The 21,928-nt window shown below is 42.9% G+C and overlaps 1 protein-coding gene across 1 annotated transcript; it reads right to left on the bottom strand.

Moving 5' to 3' along the window:
- Window positions 1-10,080: 10,080 nt before the first annotated feature.
- LOC111858431 (uncharacterized) lies at window positions 10,081-21,541 on the bottom strand. Its single transcript, XM_023840207.2, has 11 exons — window positions 21,089-21,541; window positions 20,388-20,508; window positions 19,828-19,935; window positions 19,366-19,402; window positions 17,362-19,163; window positions 16,866-16,896; window positions 15,010-16,778; window positions 14,757-14,808; window positions 12,456-14,251; window positions 12,141-12,177; window positions 10,081-12,051 (listed from the first exon to the last, which is right to left on the bottom strand). The coding sequence occupies exons 1-11, from the start codon at window positions 21,175-21,177 to the stop codon at window positions 10,529-10,531; spliced, it is 7,365 nt and encodes a 2,454-aa protein (XP_023695975.1). The 5' UTR covers window positions 21,178-21,541; the 3' UTR covers window positions 10,081-10,528.
- Between the last annotated feature and the right edge of the window lie 387 nt (window positions 21,542-21,928).

Genomic DNA, 21,928 nt, shown 5'->3' with positions numbered 1-21,928 from the left:
GCATAATACGCAGTTAATTAAATCCCTCACCAAGGTTATAGAGAGTCAGTAACCTGTCTACTTATGTGATCTTGTGACGTGTAATAAAAATATAATTTGATTATTGTTTTTGTGTGATCTGTTTAATTGAAATAATTTTACGCGTCTGAGTGGTATTTATTTCGCCTTTATTTATTTAATGTAACGTATATTCCTGTTTTTTTGTATGAATGATTCGCCTCTATATGGTGATATCACAGTAGAAGATTTCATGACAGTAAAAGGCGATTTAGAAATCATTGTTCGTGCAATGATTTACTGATGTAATATGCAAAATATTGTCGTTTTGTCTTGTTTATGCACCAAGCACATAGTATTGGCTATACTGAAAAACTAATATACTGAAATTAAAATATAACAGTACATCATTTCAATGTTAACTTATAGTCGAAATAAAGTTAAATAGCCTACAATTCATATAAAAATTCCGACTTGGCAGCTCCGTCTTCCGTGATGCGTCATAAATGTCTTCGCGCTCCCCACCCTACCGGTAGGGAAGTAAGATATATATAGTATATTTGTGAAGTATTATTATTATAGTTTTTAAAGTTCTTAATTTTTCACCTAAATGCATGCGTGCATATAGTTAAATGCAGGTAACGAGTTCAACATGTTATACTAAGAACCTTGAAGAAAACTACACGAATGTTGCGAACTTTGCAGGTAAGACACAGTTGACTATAATTAGCAATGGGTTTGAAACCGGAGAAATGTTACTGCATGCATTTTATTACTTTAAATATTCGTCTTTAGCGTGCAGTCTCGTATAATACATGATCTTGTCTTGGCAAAATGTGCCCTTCGTACTGTGTCACAGATCTTGTTATATTTGAAATATGTCCACCACTTAACGCCGTTAGCTGTTAGGTTATTAACAGCTGTCACGGCATTTGACAACCAATTTGATTATCCAGAGACGTTCTCCTCATCCAGTACGTTCTTGTTTCCTTCCAATCGCCTTCGTTTGCGGTGGATTGAAATTATTAAGGCGGGCGTCTTGCCATCAGCTACCCTCTGGTGTATCAAGAGCTCCTCACTTATGCTGGGGCATGTAATATAGTCCTTTGTTTGGGTCATGGGCTCACGGCATCGTTTTCAGTGTGTTCACCGCTAATCGCCTTCTTGAAAAAGGTGTTTGAACTCATGCATCTGCGTTTTCCTGGAATGACTAGGATATTCGATGATGAACTGGGCGATTTATTGATGCACTGAAATGTGCAGTAGTGCCATTTAAGCAGCTTGCATTTTAACATCGTTAGAATTATTCTCTAATCGGGGAAAATTACACAGATTACTTCAGGACGTTTAATGACTTGTTTTATTGGATGTGTATTTGTTGTTATGTGTAAGAGCAAGCGATAAAAGAGCAGGGTGGAGGAAGCATGTCTCCCTTGCCTGCAACACCTTAATCTGTTCCACAAAGAGGATGCGAGGAGGCAATACAGTGGTTAAATGTTTGGGAGTTACAGTGACTTCAATCAACAATGCATTCCCATTGTCCTCTGTCTCAGGAAGATCACAGCAAAATCAAAAGTCTGGAGGCCTGCCAGTGGATGACAAAGCCTCTGACCTTTAACCTCTGGGACTTAAATGTCAGAAGTTTCCCTCCCAAAGCTGGAGCTGGTTGGCCTCTATTCAGGAGTTCAGTGATGCACCTTCATCTATCACACCTAGTGTGCTTAGACTGTGCAGCTGCAGCTCTCATCATCAGATCTCTCATCTCTCCCTCTCTCTCTCTCTCTCTCTCTCACGCTCTCTCCATCGAGCCATAGTGCACTAACCACAAGTTCACAGATTGATCCTCCCTCCTTTTCTAGCCACAGAGCTCTGACTTCCTCTCCAACCAGGACTGGAATGTGTCACAAGCAAACTTTGATGGAAGATCAGAAAAGTGTTTAACTTATTAATGAAAAGCAACTACAACTGAAGAATGTTTACTGAAAACTACATTCACTAAACACATATAGCATATTGTTTGGATTATATGCCTGTGTGTGTGTGTGTATGTGTGTGTATGTGTGTGTGTGTGTGTTTTATATATATATATAAAACAACTGATATATTGTACAGACAACACAGAAAAACAAGTAAATGCATATATTCTTTGCAAGACTATATTCTATGTCATAAGACATATTTTATGCATTTATCAAGTGCTTTCATCCTAAGCAGCATGCATAGTTTGAGAAAGCTGGGTCAGACGGTCCATAGAGCATTTGGGGGTTAAGGATCCTGCTCAGGGGCCCAACTTTAAAATCACACAACTGACCCTGGGATTTAGCATTTCTCCAATCACAGGCACAACATCCTAATCTGCTTAGCCACAGACTGCAGTTTTATGAGTATGATAGTTGAGTCACTATTTGGCCCAATGGCTCAATGATGATGATGATGATGATGATGATGATGATGATGGTATGTATTTATTGACTAAATCCATGCTTTACTAAATGATTGTGGTATATAAAATATATTCCTGTTTCTGTGCTCAGTGACAGGGAAGCTTGGGTCCGATGGGGAGTTGTGTAAATCATTACTCAAAGTGGCCGGGTGTGCAGCTCTGCATGGTGTGAATCATTTTTTCACTGGTCAGCCATTTGTGGGGAATTATTGATCTGGAATGTATGATACAAGTCATCTGGGTGTGTAGATTTCTCTGTTTCTCAAGACCCTCGACTGGGATGATCTGAACTATCAAAAATTCTCAAAGATAAAGAAATACCTCTTAAGTATCCTTGGAGGACCACTGAAATTTGATGAATCTCCCTGCCCACACATTGGTCTGATGCAGCTGTATCAGCGGCTTGTAAATGATGCTTGTGAGATTCTGTGGTTTAACAATCATTTAGAAGTTGCAAATATATTCACTACATTATCTTTCAATCCTGAAAATCTTAAGCTGTTACATATGGTACTTGTATGGAAAACATCACTAAGTTTATTTAACACGGATCATAAACTATAGTATTGTCAGATATGGTTTACTTAGGGCTGTCAAAATTAACGGGTTAACGCGGATTAATCCATCATCGTGATTAATCTGATTAAAATTTTTAATGCAATTAACTCATCTGCAGCGCAGAATGACTCAAAATCCCTGAAATGGGTTGAATGTCTCTGTCAACCCATTTTGGGCAGTTTTGGTGCGTTCCATTTGCCCTCGGAACTCGTATTCCGAGTCGGATTCCGGAGTTTTGAAGCCGGAAGTGACGACATGCGTGCTCCCGTTTCTTGGAGATCCGAGAAATATCTCGGAGCAGCACAGAGGATCCCGAGTTCAGAATCCAAGATGGCTGCGCCCTTTATCAACAGAAGGGAAAGTTGTAGTTCTATACTGTTTAAGCACTACTGGCTCATTAAATCAGTCACACACACTATACCGTCCAACTTATCTGTGGACGTGTTGCTACGGAGTTTTATACGTAAAGCACCGCGCGTAATGTGTTATCAACTGATATTGCCAACAATGGCAATTAACCGGGCTAGAATTGGATTTCATGATTAGTCAGATTATTTGTCAGATTTACGGTAGTTCGGGCTAATTGTAAGTGAACGAAGATAAAGACCATTTAAACTGAGGTACCTTAAATCCGACAAGTTGTCCGGCTAAGCAAAGAATCTTGCTTTTTGATATGGGTCCATGGTATTGTGCTTCTGTGGCAGATGGAATGCATCTGACTCATGTTCAAGATGTTAAGTACACATATATTGCCTTTTTTCTTGTCTGTTTGCTCATGAAAAATGAAATGTGATTAAAATAGATTAAAAATTAATGATATTTAATCATGATTAATCGAAATTAATCCAGAGAAACCCTGTGATTAATCTGATTCAAAATTTTAATCGTTTGACAGCACTAGGTTTACTATATATTTTATTCTTGGTCAGTCTGTCATAATCATACTAATATTTGTGGTACAGATGCATCTGACATTATTAAAAGAAGATCATTTAAAAGAAAATCCATAGCTTCCTATTGCATAAAATTGAAGACAATCTGAAATTTGGTGTGAAAACAATGCTGATCTCTTTTACATCACAGGTGTCGCTAGATTACTTGTATTGCAGTAATCAGACATCATTCATCCCCACTGTTGCATTCAGATGCGTCATTATTAACCAGTCACCATTGTAATGGTACAGGAAACTTGTCCAATAACTCAAAATAGGTAGATCAAAAGAAATTATACATTCAAATTTGTCCCAGATCTCAATATCTATGGACTAAATGTCTGTGTCTACAGTAATTGTCCTCTAGTCCTTAGAATGAAAATTCATGTGAGAATTTTATAAGTAGCCTATCGTTTTGCATACATGTGTCTTTAAGAAAAAAAAATCTCTAAAACTTTAGAGTCGCCACAAGTAGTAAGTAACTGAATAAGGGAATAAAAGACAGAAATGATAAATTATACATTGCGAAAACGTATTAGTGCAGACGTACCATATCACTCCCTAGAGTGCAGTAATGCTGCTCCGATATATCGGGTGTAGAATTTCACACTTTCACAGCATTGGCACCTTGTAGCCTCTGCTTCCGAATGAGAGTTTCTCGGATACCAGGACTCTGATAGATAATGGATAGAGAGTCAGATGCAGCAGATTCTCTTAAAAGCCCTGAAACAAACGAATCATCAGAATCTAATGACAACGTATTTCTCACGTGTGTCTTCAAGAATCTTTTGCACATTTATATGCAAAATTTCCTGATGAATTGCCTTGAAATTAATGTGTGTGTGTTGGAGGTGACACCAATGGCTTTGAAAAGATGCCTTTTTCGTTAACTGAGTCTGTAACATCATCTGCTATCACTATTCCCGCATTCGCTCTGATTAGGGTCACAGGGAATTTTATAAGTAAAGAGAATTTGTACTTTACATTCACACATCATATATAAGTTCATATATATGTCGTCCTAAAAGAGCTTAATACTGGATTTCTATGTAATTTCTGACTTTTTTTAAAGAGAATTATTTTTTATTTTTTTTTAATTTTGAAACATTTTTTATCTGTTATTTTCAAGGTATGAGTATAGCTTAATTATTTTTAAAAAATCCTCAAAGTGTTTTTGTAATGGCACAATCTTTTCAATTGCAAAGCTTTTTCTCTTTTTTTTTGGATACAGGAAACAAAAAATTGCAGACGTATAATACAATGATTTAATTACAATTGATTTAATTTAATTGCATCTTATAATTGCACTGAACAATATAACAAAGAAGAATCAGAAATATATGCTAAAAGTTCATTGTTGAAACTTTGTTGAAACTAGGCAGGCTTGATTTATGAGTTCAGATGTGTGGTCTTTAAAAAGGTCCAAAGACAGCTTGGTGGAAAGATTCGGACATTCCAGGGACCCTCAAGTGTAGATTGCACTGTTTTCAGAGGACCCCCGTTTGTTTTTTTTAAATTTCTCAACTTTTTTTTTTTTTTTTGAAGAGCTTTCTTCTCAAATACCAAGAGTGACTCAAAATACATTCCCCAGATTTGGTGAGAGTGCTAAGCGATGGAGAGCGGAGAAAAGCAGGCACAACGCCTCCGCGCATCTGATCCTGCACGTTAATTCAGAGGCTGCTTGGGTTGGATGGCATGGAAGACAAGCAGTAGACAAAAAAATCAATGAGATATCAGTGACAGTAATCTTAAAATATGTGAAATGCAGCTTTGACAATGGGAATAGTAGATCAGTGACAGGATATCAGAACAAGCAGATATCACCCATTAATGATGTTTGTTTCGATTATTTTTTTTATATACATATGTATTCGGGTTCGCAGTGAGCAACATTAGCGGCTATACAGCCCGGTCACCATCACTGTTCATGCATTAGTCTTTTGATATGATTTGAAATGCTGTCATGCTGGGTATACAGTCAGAAAACTGCTCTTTCCTTCAAGTCCTTTCGCTATATTTTTATTAAACAGCTGGGGAAAAAAACATCCATGTTAGGAGAGGAATCCTACCTTCCTCACTGTTTAGTGATACAAGTTTCAGTCTCTCCTCTTGGGTGAAACAGGTGGAAATACTTATAAATGAAACAAAGAAGAGCAAGCAAATAGCATATGAACCATGTTGAGAAAGTAAATAATTATAGCAAACTGTCTGTCAATGTGAGCAAGCTATGAATGTTTTCTTGTATGGCATCGACCCAGGAATCATGTAGATTTAAAATATTTAATCAGCATAAGACATTAGATATAAATACAGGCAAAATTCTAACCAGGAAGATTTTAATTGTGAACATGCACTGTCTAGTATTACTTAAAGAATAGAAACGTAAGATTTTTTGTTCCCAAAATCATGAAATCATGCAAATATATTCTTAGTTTGTGTCGACCACAACAGCAGCATGATAAACTAGTGGTGCTAAATGTCAGAAATGAAAATGAAAATGATTGCCTTCTTGCCACCACAGAAAAAGACCTTCATGAGATTCTTTTGCAGGGTAAACTAGAAATCATCAGAGGGCCCCCCCAGGAGAGTGTCTTCACGTCACCAGACGGAACCGTATTATTTCTGACGGAGTGTTGAAGAGGATCCAGTGTCAGAGTGTCAGGGGGAGTGATAAGGAGTGTGGGGGGGGGGGGGTCGCCACAGAGATAAACCATCTGGATGCGGTGTTGGTGGACCTACCTCTGATACAGTCCACTAACACCTCCCCACTCTGACCTGTCGAGGGGGGGGGGGTGGGTTACAAGGGCAAGTGGGGGTGTCGGGGCCTCTGAGCACAATAGATAAATTGTACTAATACATCTGTTTTTTATCATTTTCCAGCAGCATTAGGGGGGGGGGGGGGGGGGAGCCGGAGTGACAGAGCAGTGTTATAAATCGTGAGGTGAGGACACTTAGTTCCAAATGAAGCAGTAGGAAGGCCTGCCAAAACATTAGCCTAATCACTTAGCGTCAGGGTTAGCCTGCTCACGCTAACTGGCAAAATTTGACTATGGCAACTAATTGGGGTCTTTGAATTTTCAATTTGTGTGGCAGGTGTGTAGCTGCTTTTGCCAATCAGAAACACCACAGATCGTTGGATGTGTTTTGCAACACCGATATCAGATATCAAGAAAAAACAAAAAACAAAAAAAATGCAGCATGGTCTGTGTTTTTCATGTGGAATACATGAGAAATTAGATGAGAATTTCCGGATCTGATCGTGAGACGTGAAAACTGTGATAACTAAAACCAAATGGCTTATTTGTTGGTGGTTCTGCATTCTGCTACATTTTATTCCAGTCAAAAAAAAAAACTAGGAAAAAAAGCAAGATAGCCATCTGCCTTTTGAAAGTGTAGCTAAAATGTCATTATATATGGACATTAAATCCATATATAATGGTCTGAAATCAGGGCACAAGCCCAACTTTCAAGGGGAAGTCAGCATAGGATCTTGGTGACAGTCTCAACTTTCAGAGATCAATCGACGTCTCTTAGAGAAGCACGAAAGGTGTGAAAAACACCCCCTTTGATGGACCTGATGCGGCAGCACTACGTCTGTTTCAAGGGCGTTTCAGTCGAACCACATTATTCTCTGACAGAACCAGGCCGCCAGATCCTACGTTCGTCTGTCAGTCACCAGAACCAAAATGGTCCATGTTGAATGACTGCTCACGTCCCCCTTTAACAGCGGGGCTCGCGTTTCCATGGCGAGGGGAGTCCCAGAGACGCCGGCAGTAGTCCCATCTGCAAACAAGGCTGCTGCCTGCTGGCAACTTGTGAAAAACCAGACGTGCCTTTCTCAGCAGGAATTCTGGGACTGCCGTTCATCTCCAGCTCCGGGTCAGGGCATGTTAAATATCTTACAGGGGATCAGATTTAGTTGCACTTACATGTTAAGAAGAATCTTTTATCATGTGACGCACATTTTCTCCAGTCCTTTTTATGCTCCCCGCTTGCCTTTAACGGCCATGTTGTTATCTCTTTGGGACAGTTTAAGATCAACATTCCAGATTTCAGTCTCTGCAAGTAAAAATGCAGCAAAAAAAAAACTGAACTGGATCAAAATCTAGTGCAAAATCTGCATCTAAGGCAAAATGTGACAATTCAGATTTGGCATCTAATCCAAAAATGTTTCTGTGGGGGGGGGGGAAAACTATTCCAACGAACACTGGCGACAAGACATAATCAACAACACTTGTGGTGTTCAATAAACAATAATGAAAACCTTGAAATGCCTTTGCAGTTAATTGGGAACTTTGGCTCGCAGGGAGACTATATAGTTCAGAGTGCAGATGAAAATGAGGGGAAAACCTATTTAAGATTCATTATTCAGATTATGCATTTACATCTATCCATCTTTCAGCAGCTTATCCTGTGTAAGGTCACGGGGGGCCTATCCCAGCTAGAACAGGGCATAGGGCAGGGGTTTACCCTGGATGGGAAGCGGGTCCTTTGCAGGACACATAAATGCACACACAGATACATGATTACAAGGCAGCCTGTGACAGCTTCTATATAAAAAATAAAAAAACTGGAAGTGCCTTTGGAACATGCACAGAGATGGTACAGATTCAGAGCTGGATCCCAGTGCATAACAAAGACAATGCCATCGATCTATCTCACAGGCTGCAATTAGACAAAAATGCTTTGTTAAAAAAAAAGGGGCAGGCAGTGGCCATTACCTCAGAAAGATCCCGATGCCAAGAAGCAGATGTGATGCCGTAAAAAGGAGCTGCTGGCTGTTTCTGCAATTTGGATGTAAAGATGTAAAATGTAACAGACACAGTGCTATTGTCTGGTAGTGTGGACCTTGCAATTCATACGTCCATTATCCAAATGCTCATCCTCATCACAAGGGACCTGGAGTCTATCCCAGGCGGGACAGGGCACAAGCCTGGGGTACAGCTTTGAGGGGATGCCAGTCCATAACAGGAATACAAACCCTTATTTCCACAGCAAACCCAATGTTCCAGGCAGGAAGAACAGAGCACTGGAACCCCACTGGAATCCATGAATGCTATCTCTGTCCATCACGGTCACTTATGTAGCGATACTGAAAGACTTCAGGCTGAAAGATACGTGAAACGGCAACTTCGGTTGTTTACCCCTGAAAATAATTTTGTGTCCAGTGGTCCATGACAGAGAACACAGTCATTCATCCACAGTGGTGCCTTTAAATCTATATTATTGGTCTTGTTAGGCAGAAAACACGCTGTGTACACATGGAGGTCTCATTATTAAACCTTGGCTGCACTCCAATATCTTGAATTTGGGGGGAAAAATGTACCCATCTGGGACTCCAGAGGTAACAGTTTACCACATTGTCAGAAGGACTATTACATAGCTATTAATAACCTGGGAATGTAGTGTCTGGGATGTCAGATTCATTTGGGTTTCATAAACACTTTAGCTCAGATTGGTTTCCAGGGAGCATATGCCAAAGTACAAGATATCTGCAGATGAAAGGCTAGATAAACTGACATACCACCAAACATGCCGGCCTGTTACCATCCAAAAAGAGAAAACAGCCACCCAGATAATACAGCAGAGTAACATCTCAAACAGGCTCCCACCCCGACACAATCGTAATATATTATACACCCTACTAGAGCATTTTAAAACAACTCAACGTCAACGCTAGCCAGATGATGTTATCACCAGCTGCAGCTAAATTAGGCCCGAATTACCCCACCAAAAGAGAGCAGAGACCAGTTTATTTTTGCAAGAAGTACAACTAATGGAAACCCTGAGTGGAGGAACGTAGTTACTGCAAAGTATTGGAAGGTGAGCAGGCCCCCTAGTGGTGGTTGAAGACATTGTACTTAACTTTAGTTGTCTTCCATTCAGTACTCTAAAGAAATAAACAGACACATTTAAACTGAAATTATGTTTCATATCTTACTTTTTTTTTTATTTGACAAATAAATGTCAATGCTTACTTCTTTGGGGGGGGGGGGGGGGAGTATTCAGAAGTGCATGGATTTCAACGTAAACACCAATGAAATTAGGAGCAAAACCACCATTGCGACAAGAGTTCTGACTTGGCCCCTCAAAAGGAAAATGAATGAAACAAGGCGATGGAACTTCTTAGAAGTTTCTGCAGACACATGCTAAGGGTTTCTCTTTTTATTGACAGTTTCTGATGCACATAATTATCATACCTTTACTCCGTCTGGACCTAAACCTACAGCTTGATCCTAAGAACCTTTCCAAGCCTACAAGGGACTGCCAACAGTGTTTAAAGACACCTCAATCCGCTCGATCTGGGCTATCATTTACAGTTCACGCAACGACTTTTAAGGCACACAAACATCAGAGCCCGTTGAGGGCATATTTTTGGCAATGAATTGGTCCCATTAGGCAGTCCTCCACTTTTAACCTAAAAATCCATAATAAAAGAAACGACAGAAAAAATGATTATACTTAAAGTTACACAGAAGTGGTAAATCTAAAAAAAAAGTACTGAAATCTAAAGTCTATGAAGAATTTAGTCAATGAATCAGCAGTACATAACAGCCAATGTAAGAAACATGTGGGCTCATGATAACGCAGGAACCTTTCAAAGTGGATACAGCTCTGAGAGGGATCTTTTTTGTTGCATGAATTCTTGAAGGCTTTTCTTCCCTTGTTTGAAAGTGCTCTCCTTCCTCGCAAATGGCAGCACGACCAGGACCCTCAGGAGCGTCTCGATGTTGGTGAAGCACCTTATGTCAGAGACCTTCAGCGTATCCAGCACAGTGGTGGGCAGGTACGCGGCTATGGAGTCAGTCCACTTGGACTTCCAGGACACCATCTCGAGGAGGAGGGAGCTTATGTCAGGAAGGTCCTCTTTGTACGCGCCGGTTATGTCCGTCTCCCGGCAGCCTCCCTCGGTTTTCGACATGACGTAAGGCACAATCGCCAGACACCTCATGACACGCAAGGTGTAGTCTGGAAAGAGTTCCGTGATCTCGGCAATAGAGTGCTCCACCGCCATAACGGACACTGTGCTCCTGTAACGCTTGCTAAGGGCTTCTCGAAGCACTGGATGTAGCAACCGAACCTGCAGCTTGGCAGCCAGATCCACCGCTTCTTGAAACCAGGTTTCGTGGTAGGCGTAAATGTTGCTCTTCACCTCTTCCAGGGAAGTTAGAAGAGCGGGCAAGGAATTACCGGCCAACACCATGTCTAGAGGCTTGCCCTGGAGACTCTGGCTTAGTTTTTTGGTGATACCAAACAGGTTTTTCAGCACAGTCACTATAAAAATGAACTCAAAATCACTGATTACCCTGGACAAGAGCTGGGCCTGGCCTCTCTGATGGCTCTCTGGACATCTCATTTCATTCAACACATGCATGAGAGGTCCCAGGAGCTCCACCACGGTCTCAAAAATGTCATGGCTCCCATCCCAGTCACTGTTAAGCGTGTCCCTAAGCTTATTTTGCTTGCCTTCATCATGTCGGAACACCCAGGAGATTGTGTCCTCCAGCCTGCTATGAAGGAGCACGTCAGTGGAGAACCATCTTAGCATCTCCTCGGCAGCGACCACACAGCGAGCAACGCTCACGCTGGGGAGGGATCTAGCAAGCCACACATTAAGGGACACTGCAGAGCTGGCAGTCCGTACAGCCATAGGGTATTTCTGTGATATAACAGCAGATACAGACCTCATCAGGGTCCTAATATTCCCAGTGCACAATGACGCTTGTCCTCGGCAGAATTCCATATTCAGCCCCCACTTTTCTGACAGTGCCGTCTCCATGGCATCCGCGAAGGCTGGTGGATCCATACAGCAAGGGATGAGAGCTAGAGTCTCTTCACACTGAATATCCTGCTTGTCCAAGTACCGGACGCACACGGGGACGTAACGCACCAAATCAATCTCTATAGCCTGATAGGTAATTATCGTGAAGAACTGCGAATCCCACAATTCCTTGAGAATTTCTTCTCGTTCAGAGGCGCCATAAAAAGATAAGCTGGAGTCGCTGCCTTCAGAGTTCAGCGTATCTGGCGCATACAGGTCAGCCACGTTCTTCAATGCTAGATGCAGGTTGCTGGTCTCCTCTGGGTTATCAGAATTCCTGTCCTCCACGATACATAACTCTGACAAGAGATGGCAAATGAGTGTATAGCATTTGTTATTAATCATAATTGATCATAATTCTTAAAGCAAGCCAAAAGACAATACTAACCACTCTGCAGCTGCAGGCTTTTAACGGTCTGTTGTAGCTAAAAAAGAGAAAGAACGATTATTTAATGTGTGAGAATTGTTTTATAACAATAAATAATTTTATTACGTATACCAGTGTTTCCCAACCCAGTCCTTGAGGACCCCCAGACAGTCTACATTTTGCTTCTTCCCAGTTCCCTGCAGAGTGTCTACATTTTTGCTCCTGGCCCGCTCCAGGTAGGAGCAAAAACATGGACAGTCAGGGGGTTGGGAATCACTGATATCGACAGTCCATAAATATTACATGTATATTGGGTGTTGTGCTATTAGTACTTACTTGATGAATTGCCTTGCATGCTTCTGGGTCCACATTAATGCACTGATTGATAATGTCATCCAGAGACTGGAGGGTCGTGCGATACATGTGGAGCATTATGGTATCGGTTTGACTGTGCTTACCGATCCCACCTCTCAGGAAGGACCTCATGGAGTTCAGTGTTGTTTTCATGAGATCCCATTCCATGCTGACACTCGGCAGCACGGCGACCACCTTCAGCAGGGCGCTGATGTTTATGTGGTTTTTTGACTCGGGGTGAAGAAGAGTCTCAGAGATGGATGCCGGCGGAGAAACATCCTGGTACTTCTCCCTCCAAACACCTGCCCAGTTACAGACATCCACCTGGAGCGTGTCAGGTTGTGGGAGGTCAGTCTGGTATATACTGCCCAATTTTTCTGCAAAATCTGTGAATATGGTTTGCGGATTGCAAGTCGGAAGCAGGGACAACAGTTTCAAAGCGTTCAGATGGCTATCGGAGAAGTTGTACTTCATTTCCTCCACTAGACATTCCAAGATGGGAACAGTCAAGGTCTTCTTGTAGTAGTTTTCAGGTGATTCGTAGCTGGCAGATTCCTCTGGGAAACTGATCGGGGAAGAGGTTACTTTGGTAGCCAGCAGAGTTGCTTCCTCGAACCATAGGGGATGTATGGTGTCAATGTTCTCTAGCATGTTACTCAAAGACTCTATGATCGGGACAATCTTGTCAGCCTCACAGAGGATATCGGCCGGATTCCCACATCGGAAAACCGTGCTGCAGTTTCGGAAGGGTAAGCATGCAGTTCTCAGGAGCACCAATATGACCACGAAGTCAGTGTCTCTCACAGCTTCAGAAAGTAAGCTTGCATGGAGGGACATAGCCTCACTCCACACAGCGCCAGCATTGCCACTCACCCAATCCAAGCAGCTTAAGACTCCTTCCAAGGTGTCCACCAGTATGTCAAAAAAGTCTTCCCTTTTCTTCCACCGGGAACAGCAGGTTTCGGGAACCTCGGCCAAAGCCTCCCTGGGTGTATTCAGCAGCCCATCCATGGCCTGTGCCAGCTCCCCCTCCAATTTCGGAGACTGCTCGAAGAACAGAAGAAGATCCTCCACTATCCCCAGCACCCTGCTGACAGCAGTGATTGGCAGAGCACCCATGAGCCAGTAAGCAAGACCACAAGACTCACTGGGAGTATTTACTGCCAGTGGGTAGTTGCTCAAGAGCTTCAAAGACATTTTCTTTAAGGCCAAACTCCCAGCTCCAAACCGCATGTAGGCCTGCCCACGACACCAACTCATCTGAAGGCCCCAGTCATCCGTAAGAATAGTCTCGAAGCACTTTGCCTGTGTGTCGTAGTCACATTTTTCGTCAAAGGGCAGAAATCCAAGCAGCTCCACCTTGGTCGAGCAATCAGCAACATATCGCACGAAGGTGGGCAGGTACTTTTTACTGGCGATCGTGGTGACTTTATCCGTAATAAGAGAGAAGAATGGCGATTCCTGGACCTCTGAAAGCACGACTTGTCTAATGGACCCCACAAGAATTTCCAAGACTTCAGCCTCGTCAATGTCCGTGCCAAGCCGGCCACTCACTCTCCAGTCACACAGGCTAAGATCCTGTAATATCAGGTCTTGTTCTTCCTTGGAAAGCTCAGAAAAGCGGAAGTTACTTCTTCCCAGCTTCAAAACCTGTTTGAACACAACCTCCAAGCTCTGCCTGTAGTCTCCGGAATGACCGTTCTCACCATCAAGTTTCAAAGCTTCATCTGCCCTAATGTCCAGAGATGGTGTCATTTCAACATCTTCTGATCCATCCCCTGTAAAAATACGACGGAATTTAATTTCTCACATCATTGTAACTATTTGGGAACACCCATGTTTAACTCCTTAATTTCCTCTTGGGGATTAGATAAACTAAAACTTCACAATACATCCACCTTCAAAATGTTTATCCAGTACAGAGTGGTACTGGAGGGGATTAGAGTCAATCCCAGACATAATGGAGCACAAGGCTGGGGTCCACCCTGGATGGGATGCTAGTTGATCTTGGCGCGCGCGCGCACGCACGCACGCACGCACGCACGCACGCACACAGGAATTTAGTGGACAACATGCAAACCCCATACACATGGAAAAGAAGTGGGACCTAAACCATAACTTGGGAGCTGTAAGTCAAGTGTGCCACCCACAGTGTCACTTTACCAGCTCATATATACACATCACCAGTAAAATATTTTAATGAGCATCATAAATGCTAATCAATACCAAACAAAACATCAACCATTACAATACTATGATGACGGAAAAGCATTTTCCACTTACCATCCTTGTGTGCTTGTGTTTCTGCATTTTTGAGACTTTTAGATTCTTTTTCCTAACAAAAAAAAAATTCTTGCTTATTAAAATCTCCATCATTTTAAAAAGGGTACATTTTTCTCATCAGCCCAGTATGGTCACACCTGTCTAATACTCCCACAAAAATGTGAGGATGTAGCAGTCAGGTTACACACAAGAGAAATCACACCAACAAAATAAAACATAAGAATGCTCTCAATTTAAATACAAAAGATCTTACCAAGCAGAGCCCCTCCAGCGCTTTGGGGGTAATCTTCAAGCATTGAGCAACCATTCGGTCCAAATCCCTGCTGAAGTTGGTTCCTACCTTGAGCATAGCTAAGCAAGGAGATCTGTCCTTAATGCTCGTCTCCCTGATGTAGTCCTGGAACACCTTGTGGCGCAGTGTCTCCCCACAGTACTCGAGCGTGGTGCTGGGCAACACCGACATAATCCTTAGCAATGTGTTAATGTTCCCAAAATACTGCATTACTGGCAGACGAAGAGTCTGAAAGATGGTGTTGGGGATGGTTACGGTAACAACTTTCGTCTTCCACTTGACCCTCCAACAGCATAGCTCTGTGAAGAAGTTGTCGGGATCTGGAAGGTCGCTGCTATAGAGCGGCGGTTTTGATTTCAGTATTTCAAACATGTAGCTCACAGTCACAGAACAAGGGACCAAAGACAGGAAATTCAAGGCCTCCTTGTGATGAACTGAGAAATGATCTTTCACAGCATCGATAAGGTTGTCCACAAGAGGGACGCTCAGTGTATCTTTGTAATAAGTGGTCGGTTTCAAAATGCCGTCCCTGGTCACAATAACAATGTCAGGCACTTTGATTTGGACAGAGAGACTCTGGGCTACCGCACACGCCTCATCGAACCAATTCTGATGGAACACCTTGATGTTGGTTTTCACCCTATTGAGGGTGGCCACAATGCCACTGATCTGGCAAAGCTGAGATGCAGCACTAAAGTGATCTTTCTGGAGGCCTGAGCTAAGCTCTCGAGTAAAGGAAGAGGCATTCTTCAGGGCTACCATAGGTACAATAAAATCAAAGTCCTTAATCAACCGTAATAATCTCCCTGCTTGTTCAGAAAGGCTGGCTGTCCATCTCTGTGGTTTGTTGTCCCTGATTTTCTCCAAACACTCAACCAGCGGCTCCAAGATTTGCACAAAGACTTCATAGGAGTCGTGCTTCTCGAGCCAGACGGAACAGAACTTCCCCTGCAATTCTTGAATTTTTTCATAGCTCTCTCTCAAACCCAGCGCTAACACCTGGTCCAGAAGCTTTTCCAGTGCGAGCTCATTGCTAAAAAACAATATAACTTCTTCCATTGTCTCCAGTGCTCGAGTTATGGAAGGTATGGGTACTGACATTGACCACCAAGTATTAAAAGAATAGCAAGAGCTGTGTGTACAGATAGCAAGAGGGTATTTCTCCTGAATTTTGCATGCAAAGGCTTTCAGTCTGTAAAAAACATCTCCCGAACCTAGATATGCCTGACCCCTGCAGTTTTTGAAATCAAGTCTCCATTCCTTTGTCACAATCTCAAGCAGGCGCTCTGACATGGAGTCACAATCAAGATCAGCCTCTAGGAATCCAATCAATTCCAGCCTCATGGCATCAAAGCTGTCCACAAACCTGAGAAAGAGGGGGAGATATTCTCTATCTCCCAGCTTCACGACTCGATCGATGAATAGGGAAAAAAATGAATTCCCCACCTCGGAAAGAATTCCTTCCCTTACTGAACTCTCGCACACAGACAGAACTTCCTTCATTTCAGATTTAGACACATATTCGACCTCCCCTTCCAGTTCCGCAAAGGCCTCCCCTGGCTGCTTGCTGTGGCTGGAGCAGGCTGCCTTCACAGCACTCCGCAAGGCCAACCTCAGAGCCTCCTTATCCGCCCCTTTGCACTGAGAGGTCTCCATCTTCTCATCCTCACCCCCAAAAGTCATTATCTGATTTTCCTCAATCTCTTCTTTTGAGGGGTTCTTCTCCGAGTCTGGAAGAGAACATCAGTGACACACCAAATAAGTTTTCGAAGAAAATAGTCACAAACTCCATTTTTTAACTTAAAGTATGCAGTTACCTGCGTCTTGGTTCTTGTGGTTCTCATCATCCTGCGTAAAACAATAGTAAACACTTTAAATGTTATCATCATTGTACTCACCCAGAAATCAGTAAAGTGCCCTTGGTGTAATTAACTATCCATCTATTTTCTGAAACTGCTTGTCCTATTCAAGGTCACGGCGGGTCTGGAGCCCATTCTGGAGGCTACGGGCGCATGGCAGGGAACAACCAAGGACAGGACGCCAACCCATCACAGGGCACACTCATACACCATTCCCTCACACATGCACACCTATAGGAAATCTGGTCATTCCAATTAACCTCAGTATGTTTTTGGACTATGGAGGAAGTACCTGGAGGAAATCCCACAATGACATGGGGAGAACATGCAAACTCCACAAATAAGAAGCCTTGGCAGAGACTCTAACCCTCATTCCAGAGGTCTGAGGCAACAGTGCTAACCACCCCAAAATAATTAAGTAATCACACTCATTTGTATTAAAATATTTTTTTACCATTTGTAGCAACTCCAGTATTTCAGGATGCTTCTTGACAAAGGAGTCAACCATCTCTTCGATACTGAAGTGCACATCCTGATTGACAAAGACGAACGCCATGTTGCACAGCCTCTGGTCCTCTGGTGTGGCGTGCAGGTAGGACTTGTATCGATCCAGTACCATATCGTACTGCCCATACACGTCAGCCTCTGCGTTCACACACGGAATTGTGCCTAGTACCTTCAGCAGGCTCTGGACATTAGGATAGAATCCAATATCCGGAATCTTTAAGGTCCCAAAAACAGTCGTAGGCAGGATCCGGCGCTTGCTGGCATGTTTCCACTTCACCTCCCAGCAGCCCAGCTCGTCATAGAAGGAGTCAGGCCTGGCAAGATTGTTCAAGTTGGCGTCTGCCACCTTGTCCTTGCGGATGCTGAAGTTGTGGTCAGCCATGTAGGATGGGACCAGGGACAGCCACCTGAGGATCCGGACCATCTCTGTGCTGAACACCTTCTTCACAGACTCTGTGAGATACTGCAAGATCTGAATGCTCAGGTTCTCCCGGTAGAAGTCTTCGGGAGAGCTCGGAACGGCTTTCGAGTTGCTGTTCTCCTCGCTGCACTCTGGCAGAGAGACCTCAACGCCCAGTTTCTTTGCCCTACATACCGCATCTGAGAACCACTTTCGGTGGAAAATTGCAATCTCTTGCATGTGTTTGCTGAGCAGCTTTAAAGCGTTTGATATTGTGTACTGCAAAGTGCTACTGATGCTTATTGTTCCTTTGAGACTGGGATTCAGGATGCTCACGCAGCACAGCGTGTTTTTCAGAACCACAAGCGTGATAATGAAATGGAAATCCTTCAGGACTGGCTTCAGCCGCCTCACAGGCTCAGCGTTATCTGGGTCTTCGGCACTCATCTCGTTAATGGAACAAAGGAGTGGCTCCAAAAGGTCTAACATGGTCTGAAAAGCATCCACGCCACACTCCCAGTGATTCTGACATGCCTCCTTGATCCTATCCACCTCCCCTTTCATGTGTCCATACAAAGAACTGATCTTGTCTTCTACTTTCTTTGAGAGAGATGACGATCTGCGCAGGAGGGCAGCGACCTCTTCCACAGTGTCCACGACCTTCTGTATGTTGAGGAGAGGCATGCAGCGGATAAGCCACATGTTGAAGGCGTAAGGATCGCTGGGTGCCAGAACCACTTGGGGGAATTCTTGCAGTATTTTGCTGGACAGGTCCTTCATCTTCTGGCAGATGTCTCCAGTGGCCAGGTACGTAAGTCCCCTGCAGTGTTCCATCCTCAGCCCCCAATTATTGCGTATAGCAGAGAGGAGCATATAAGCCAAGCCCTCCGCATCAGCATCACAGGGCAGAAAGCCCATGAGGTGCTTCTGTGGAAATCCAGCCAAGGTGACAGACCTGATAAACACAGGTATCTGATCTTTACCTTCAATGTTAGCAACCTCCTGTAATAGGATGGAGAAGAAGCGTGCAGACCTCAGGCTGTTCCGTATCTCATCCCGCATGAGGTCCTCGGTGAACTGCAGAACTTCTCTCTGGTCGATCTTCTCCACACATATCGGGCTGACACAGTGCAGTTCTCCATGACTTCCCAGGGGCTCGACAACTTTAGAATTGACACCCTTCCTGATGCTAAATCCAGTGAAAGCCAGAGTTTCCTTAAAATACAATTTCAAGGTTTCCTTGGCCTTAGAAGTGGTGACATCCTCTTTCTTGATGTCGTCCTGTATCAGGCTGGATGTTATACTGCTCTCGCCTGGCTCATCCTTCACTTCTAATGGAGGATAATCATCTAGATTGGGGGGGAAACCCAATACATATACACACAATGAATAAAATCGTATATAAAAGCATACTAAACTATTGACCACTTTCACATAAGAGTACGGTGCACGGTGAAAAGCACAACTACACAGCGAATGAATGGCAATGAAAGTTTGAAACACAAATTAAAAATATAAACAGGATCAATATTTTAAATTAAACGAACTAACCTTTAGTTTTCTTTATAGTCACATCCTCTTCTTCAGTCTAGACATTTGAAGTCACAAAAAAGAAACAAGTCTACCATGAATGTGTGAAAGCGAAAAACTGTTCATATTTATACACTGCTTGCAAAGACTGCCAACTATGTTTTATAAAATGACTGGGAAATTCTTGCCATAAAATATAAATCCCACATTTGCTGTGATACTGCGCTGGCCTGAAAACTGAGGAAGATGCTAAGCATGACGTAATCCCGGAAGCCTTTAGCATCAGTCATACCAGCACTATGGCGTAACGTGAGGACACATATCCAACATATTGATCTCTCCTGCTGAGCAAGGCTCGCACCTCAGGTGAGACAGCCTAAGTTTCAGGATCTCAAAGCTGAAACAGCAAGCACTGCTTTGACACACACAAAATCGGAAATGTAGCAGTGCGAAACAGATTATACAGCGCTGGGTGAAACTCACCGTCTCCCATATCCTTTTCCTGTTACGGTTCTGCAGAGTGTTCATGTGACTCGTGAAATCAAAAATGGTGGGAACAGCATCTTCTTTCAAGACTGTTCGAAGGGCACTCTGTAAGGAACATAATTGGTATATTTAAACATTTTTTTAAAGATCAATACTGAAATCAAAATGTATCTCACCCTGGGCATTTGGTAGAATTTTCTACCCACTGATAACACGCAACTTTTATAAGCTTTTGTATGTGACTTCTGTGGTTCCAGTTATATTCCGTAACCGCGTACCCAATACAGGTTATGATGACCTACATTGCATGGTAGGTTGCTATTATTTACAAAAATCTATTTAAAGGGTGTTAGACCTCTAAAACCCCATATCATACCAAGACTAAACCTGTGAAAACATTATTCTGAATGGCAGTTTCAAAAACTTTTTCATGTGTCAAATATCACAGACAAGACAGTGATCGTAAAACTGCATGGGCCACGGACATTAAGGAGAATGTAGAACATCAGTTTCTGGACATTTACATGTCTACATATTACAGTTTACTGGATACTCACATGTCTACATATCAGTGAGGGTTCAAAGTGCCTGGCGCAAAGTTTATAGAGCCTGTGCAGCTGTTCAGGTGTTTTGTTCTCAAGATCTGGTCTCCGGCAGTTGTCCAGCCATTGCTTACACCTACAGACATACATATTAAAGTTTAGCTTGTTACTGCATCTAACATTCGGAAACTATTAACAATGTTTCTGTTCAAGAACTTACAAATGCCATTTGAGAATATGCTTGTTTTTCCCCTTCAAATTTACCGTGATTATCAAAATACAGAGATATCATCCAAAGGGTTTCTACATCATCACAAACAGAACGAATATTATTACCTTCAAACGCGCCCACATTTACTGCAAGAAACTAAAACCACATCCCATAGGATTAGGAGTACCTTTAGTAACCCTCACTGGGCAGTTTTTTTCCAGCTGAAATACGGTTTGCCAGCCGGTTTACGAATGAAATCTTTCAGATCACGACTTAATGTTTTCTGTACCAAAATTAGATTCTCGCTCGCTAGGAGATACTGGTACATTTGTGGATTGCAGCTTCAGCTAGCCGTGACTGTGGTGCTCATCTCCCGAAACAGCAGGAAACAGGACACAATACTTCTGCGCAACTTTAAATTAAAGCAGTTAAGAGGCCTTAAAAGCAGACGCATCCCTCTTTAGTGGTGGGTTAGGTATATGGCGTTTAAATGCGGCCAACTTACCGGTCGGGGTCCAGCGGGAACCTAAAAAACGCAATGCTAGACTGGTCTGTGCACTGGTTGCAATTCGCTGCGGCACAGCAGTCGGGCATTTTGGGCTGATTCAGAGCAGACGGTGCATAGCAGCCCAAACTCACGGAAATATATGCGCGGTGCTATATGGAAGCTACACGGGGCAATAGAGCGGAGCAAACGCAGCTCAGCTCACCCTCCCTTTGTCCGATGTCATCGCCCCCCAGAAAACTTGGGTTATCTAGCGCGGTGTCATTATGCGAGCCGCCGTAAACCAGGAAGGACACGGTTGCACGACGGAAATGAACGTCGCTCGGTTGCTGCAAGGCGCACCGATGGCCACCGCATCATGGCGAGAGCTGCCGGCTCTTTTCAGTAAACGGAAACCAGCGGCTGGTGTCGTCCTGCACAAAATGTGTAATTTTTGGTTAGAGAAATACAATGGATGTCATGCTTCATTCTGCAAATTTGTTAAATATATGCATAATTTTTTTACATTTTATGAGTTACATTTTAACGTTTAAACCACGTGACAGCATTTAGCCACTCCCCTCATGACTCACGGACCATAAATAAATAAATATAATTTTTTTTTTAGATCGTGACTGACATTTAAGTTCATGGGTTACACTGAGGTAAGCGGCAGTATGAGATTTAAAAAAAAAACATTTAAAATGTGTATTGTTATAAGCGGAAATTTATAAACGCTCACTTTTCCTTTGGGCGTGTTAGTGCGCAAACACAAAACATTCAAACCCACGAAACAAACGCGTGGGCTAGAACAGTTCGGTCATTAACAGAGCTTTTCATTGGGACAGTCTGGAATGTGTA

The sequence above is a fragment of the Paramormyrops kingsleyae genome, chromosome 6, assembly GCF_048594095.1.
Source record: "Paramormyrops kingsleyae isolate MSU_618 chromosome 6, PKINGS_0.4, whole genome shotgun sequence".
Classification (NCBI taxonomy): domain Eukaryota; kingdom Metazoa; phylum Chordata; class Actinopteri; order Osteoglossiformes; family Mormyridae; genus Paramormyrops; species Paramormyrops kingsleyae.
Note: the sequence above shows the minus strand (reverse complement) of the source record. Positions and strands in the feature narration are given on the sequence as shown.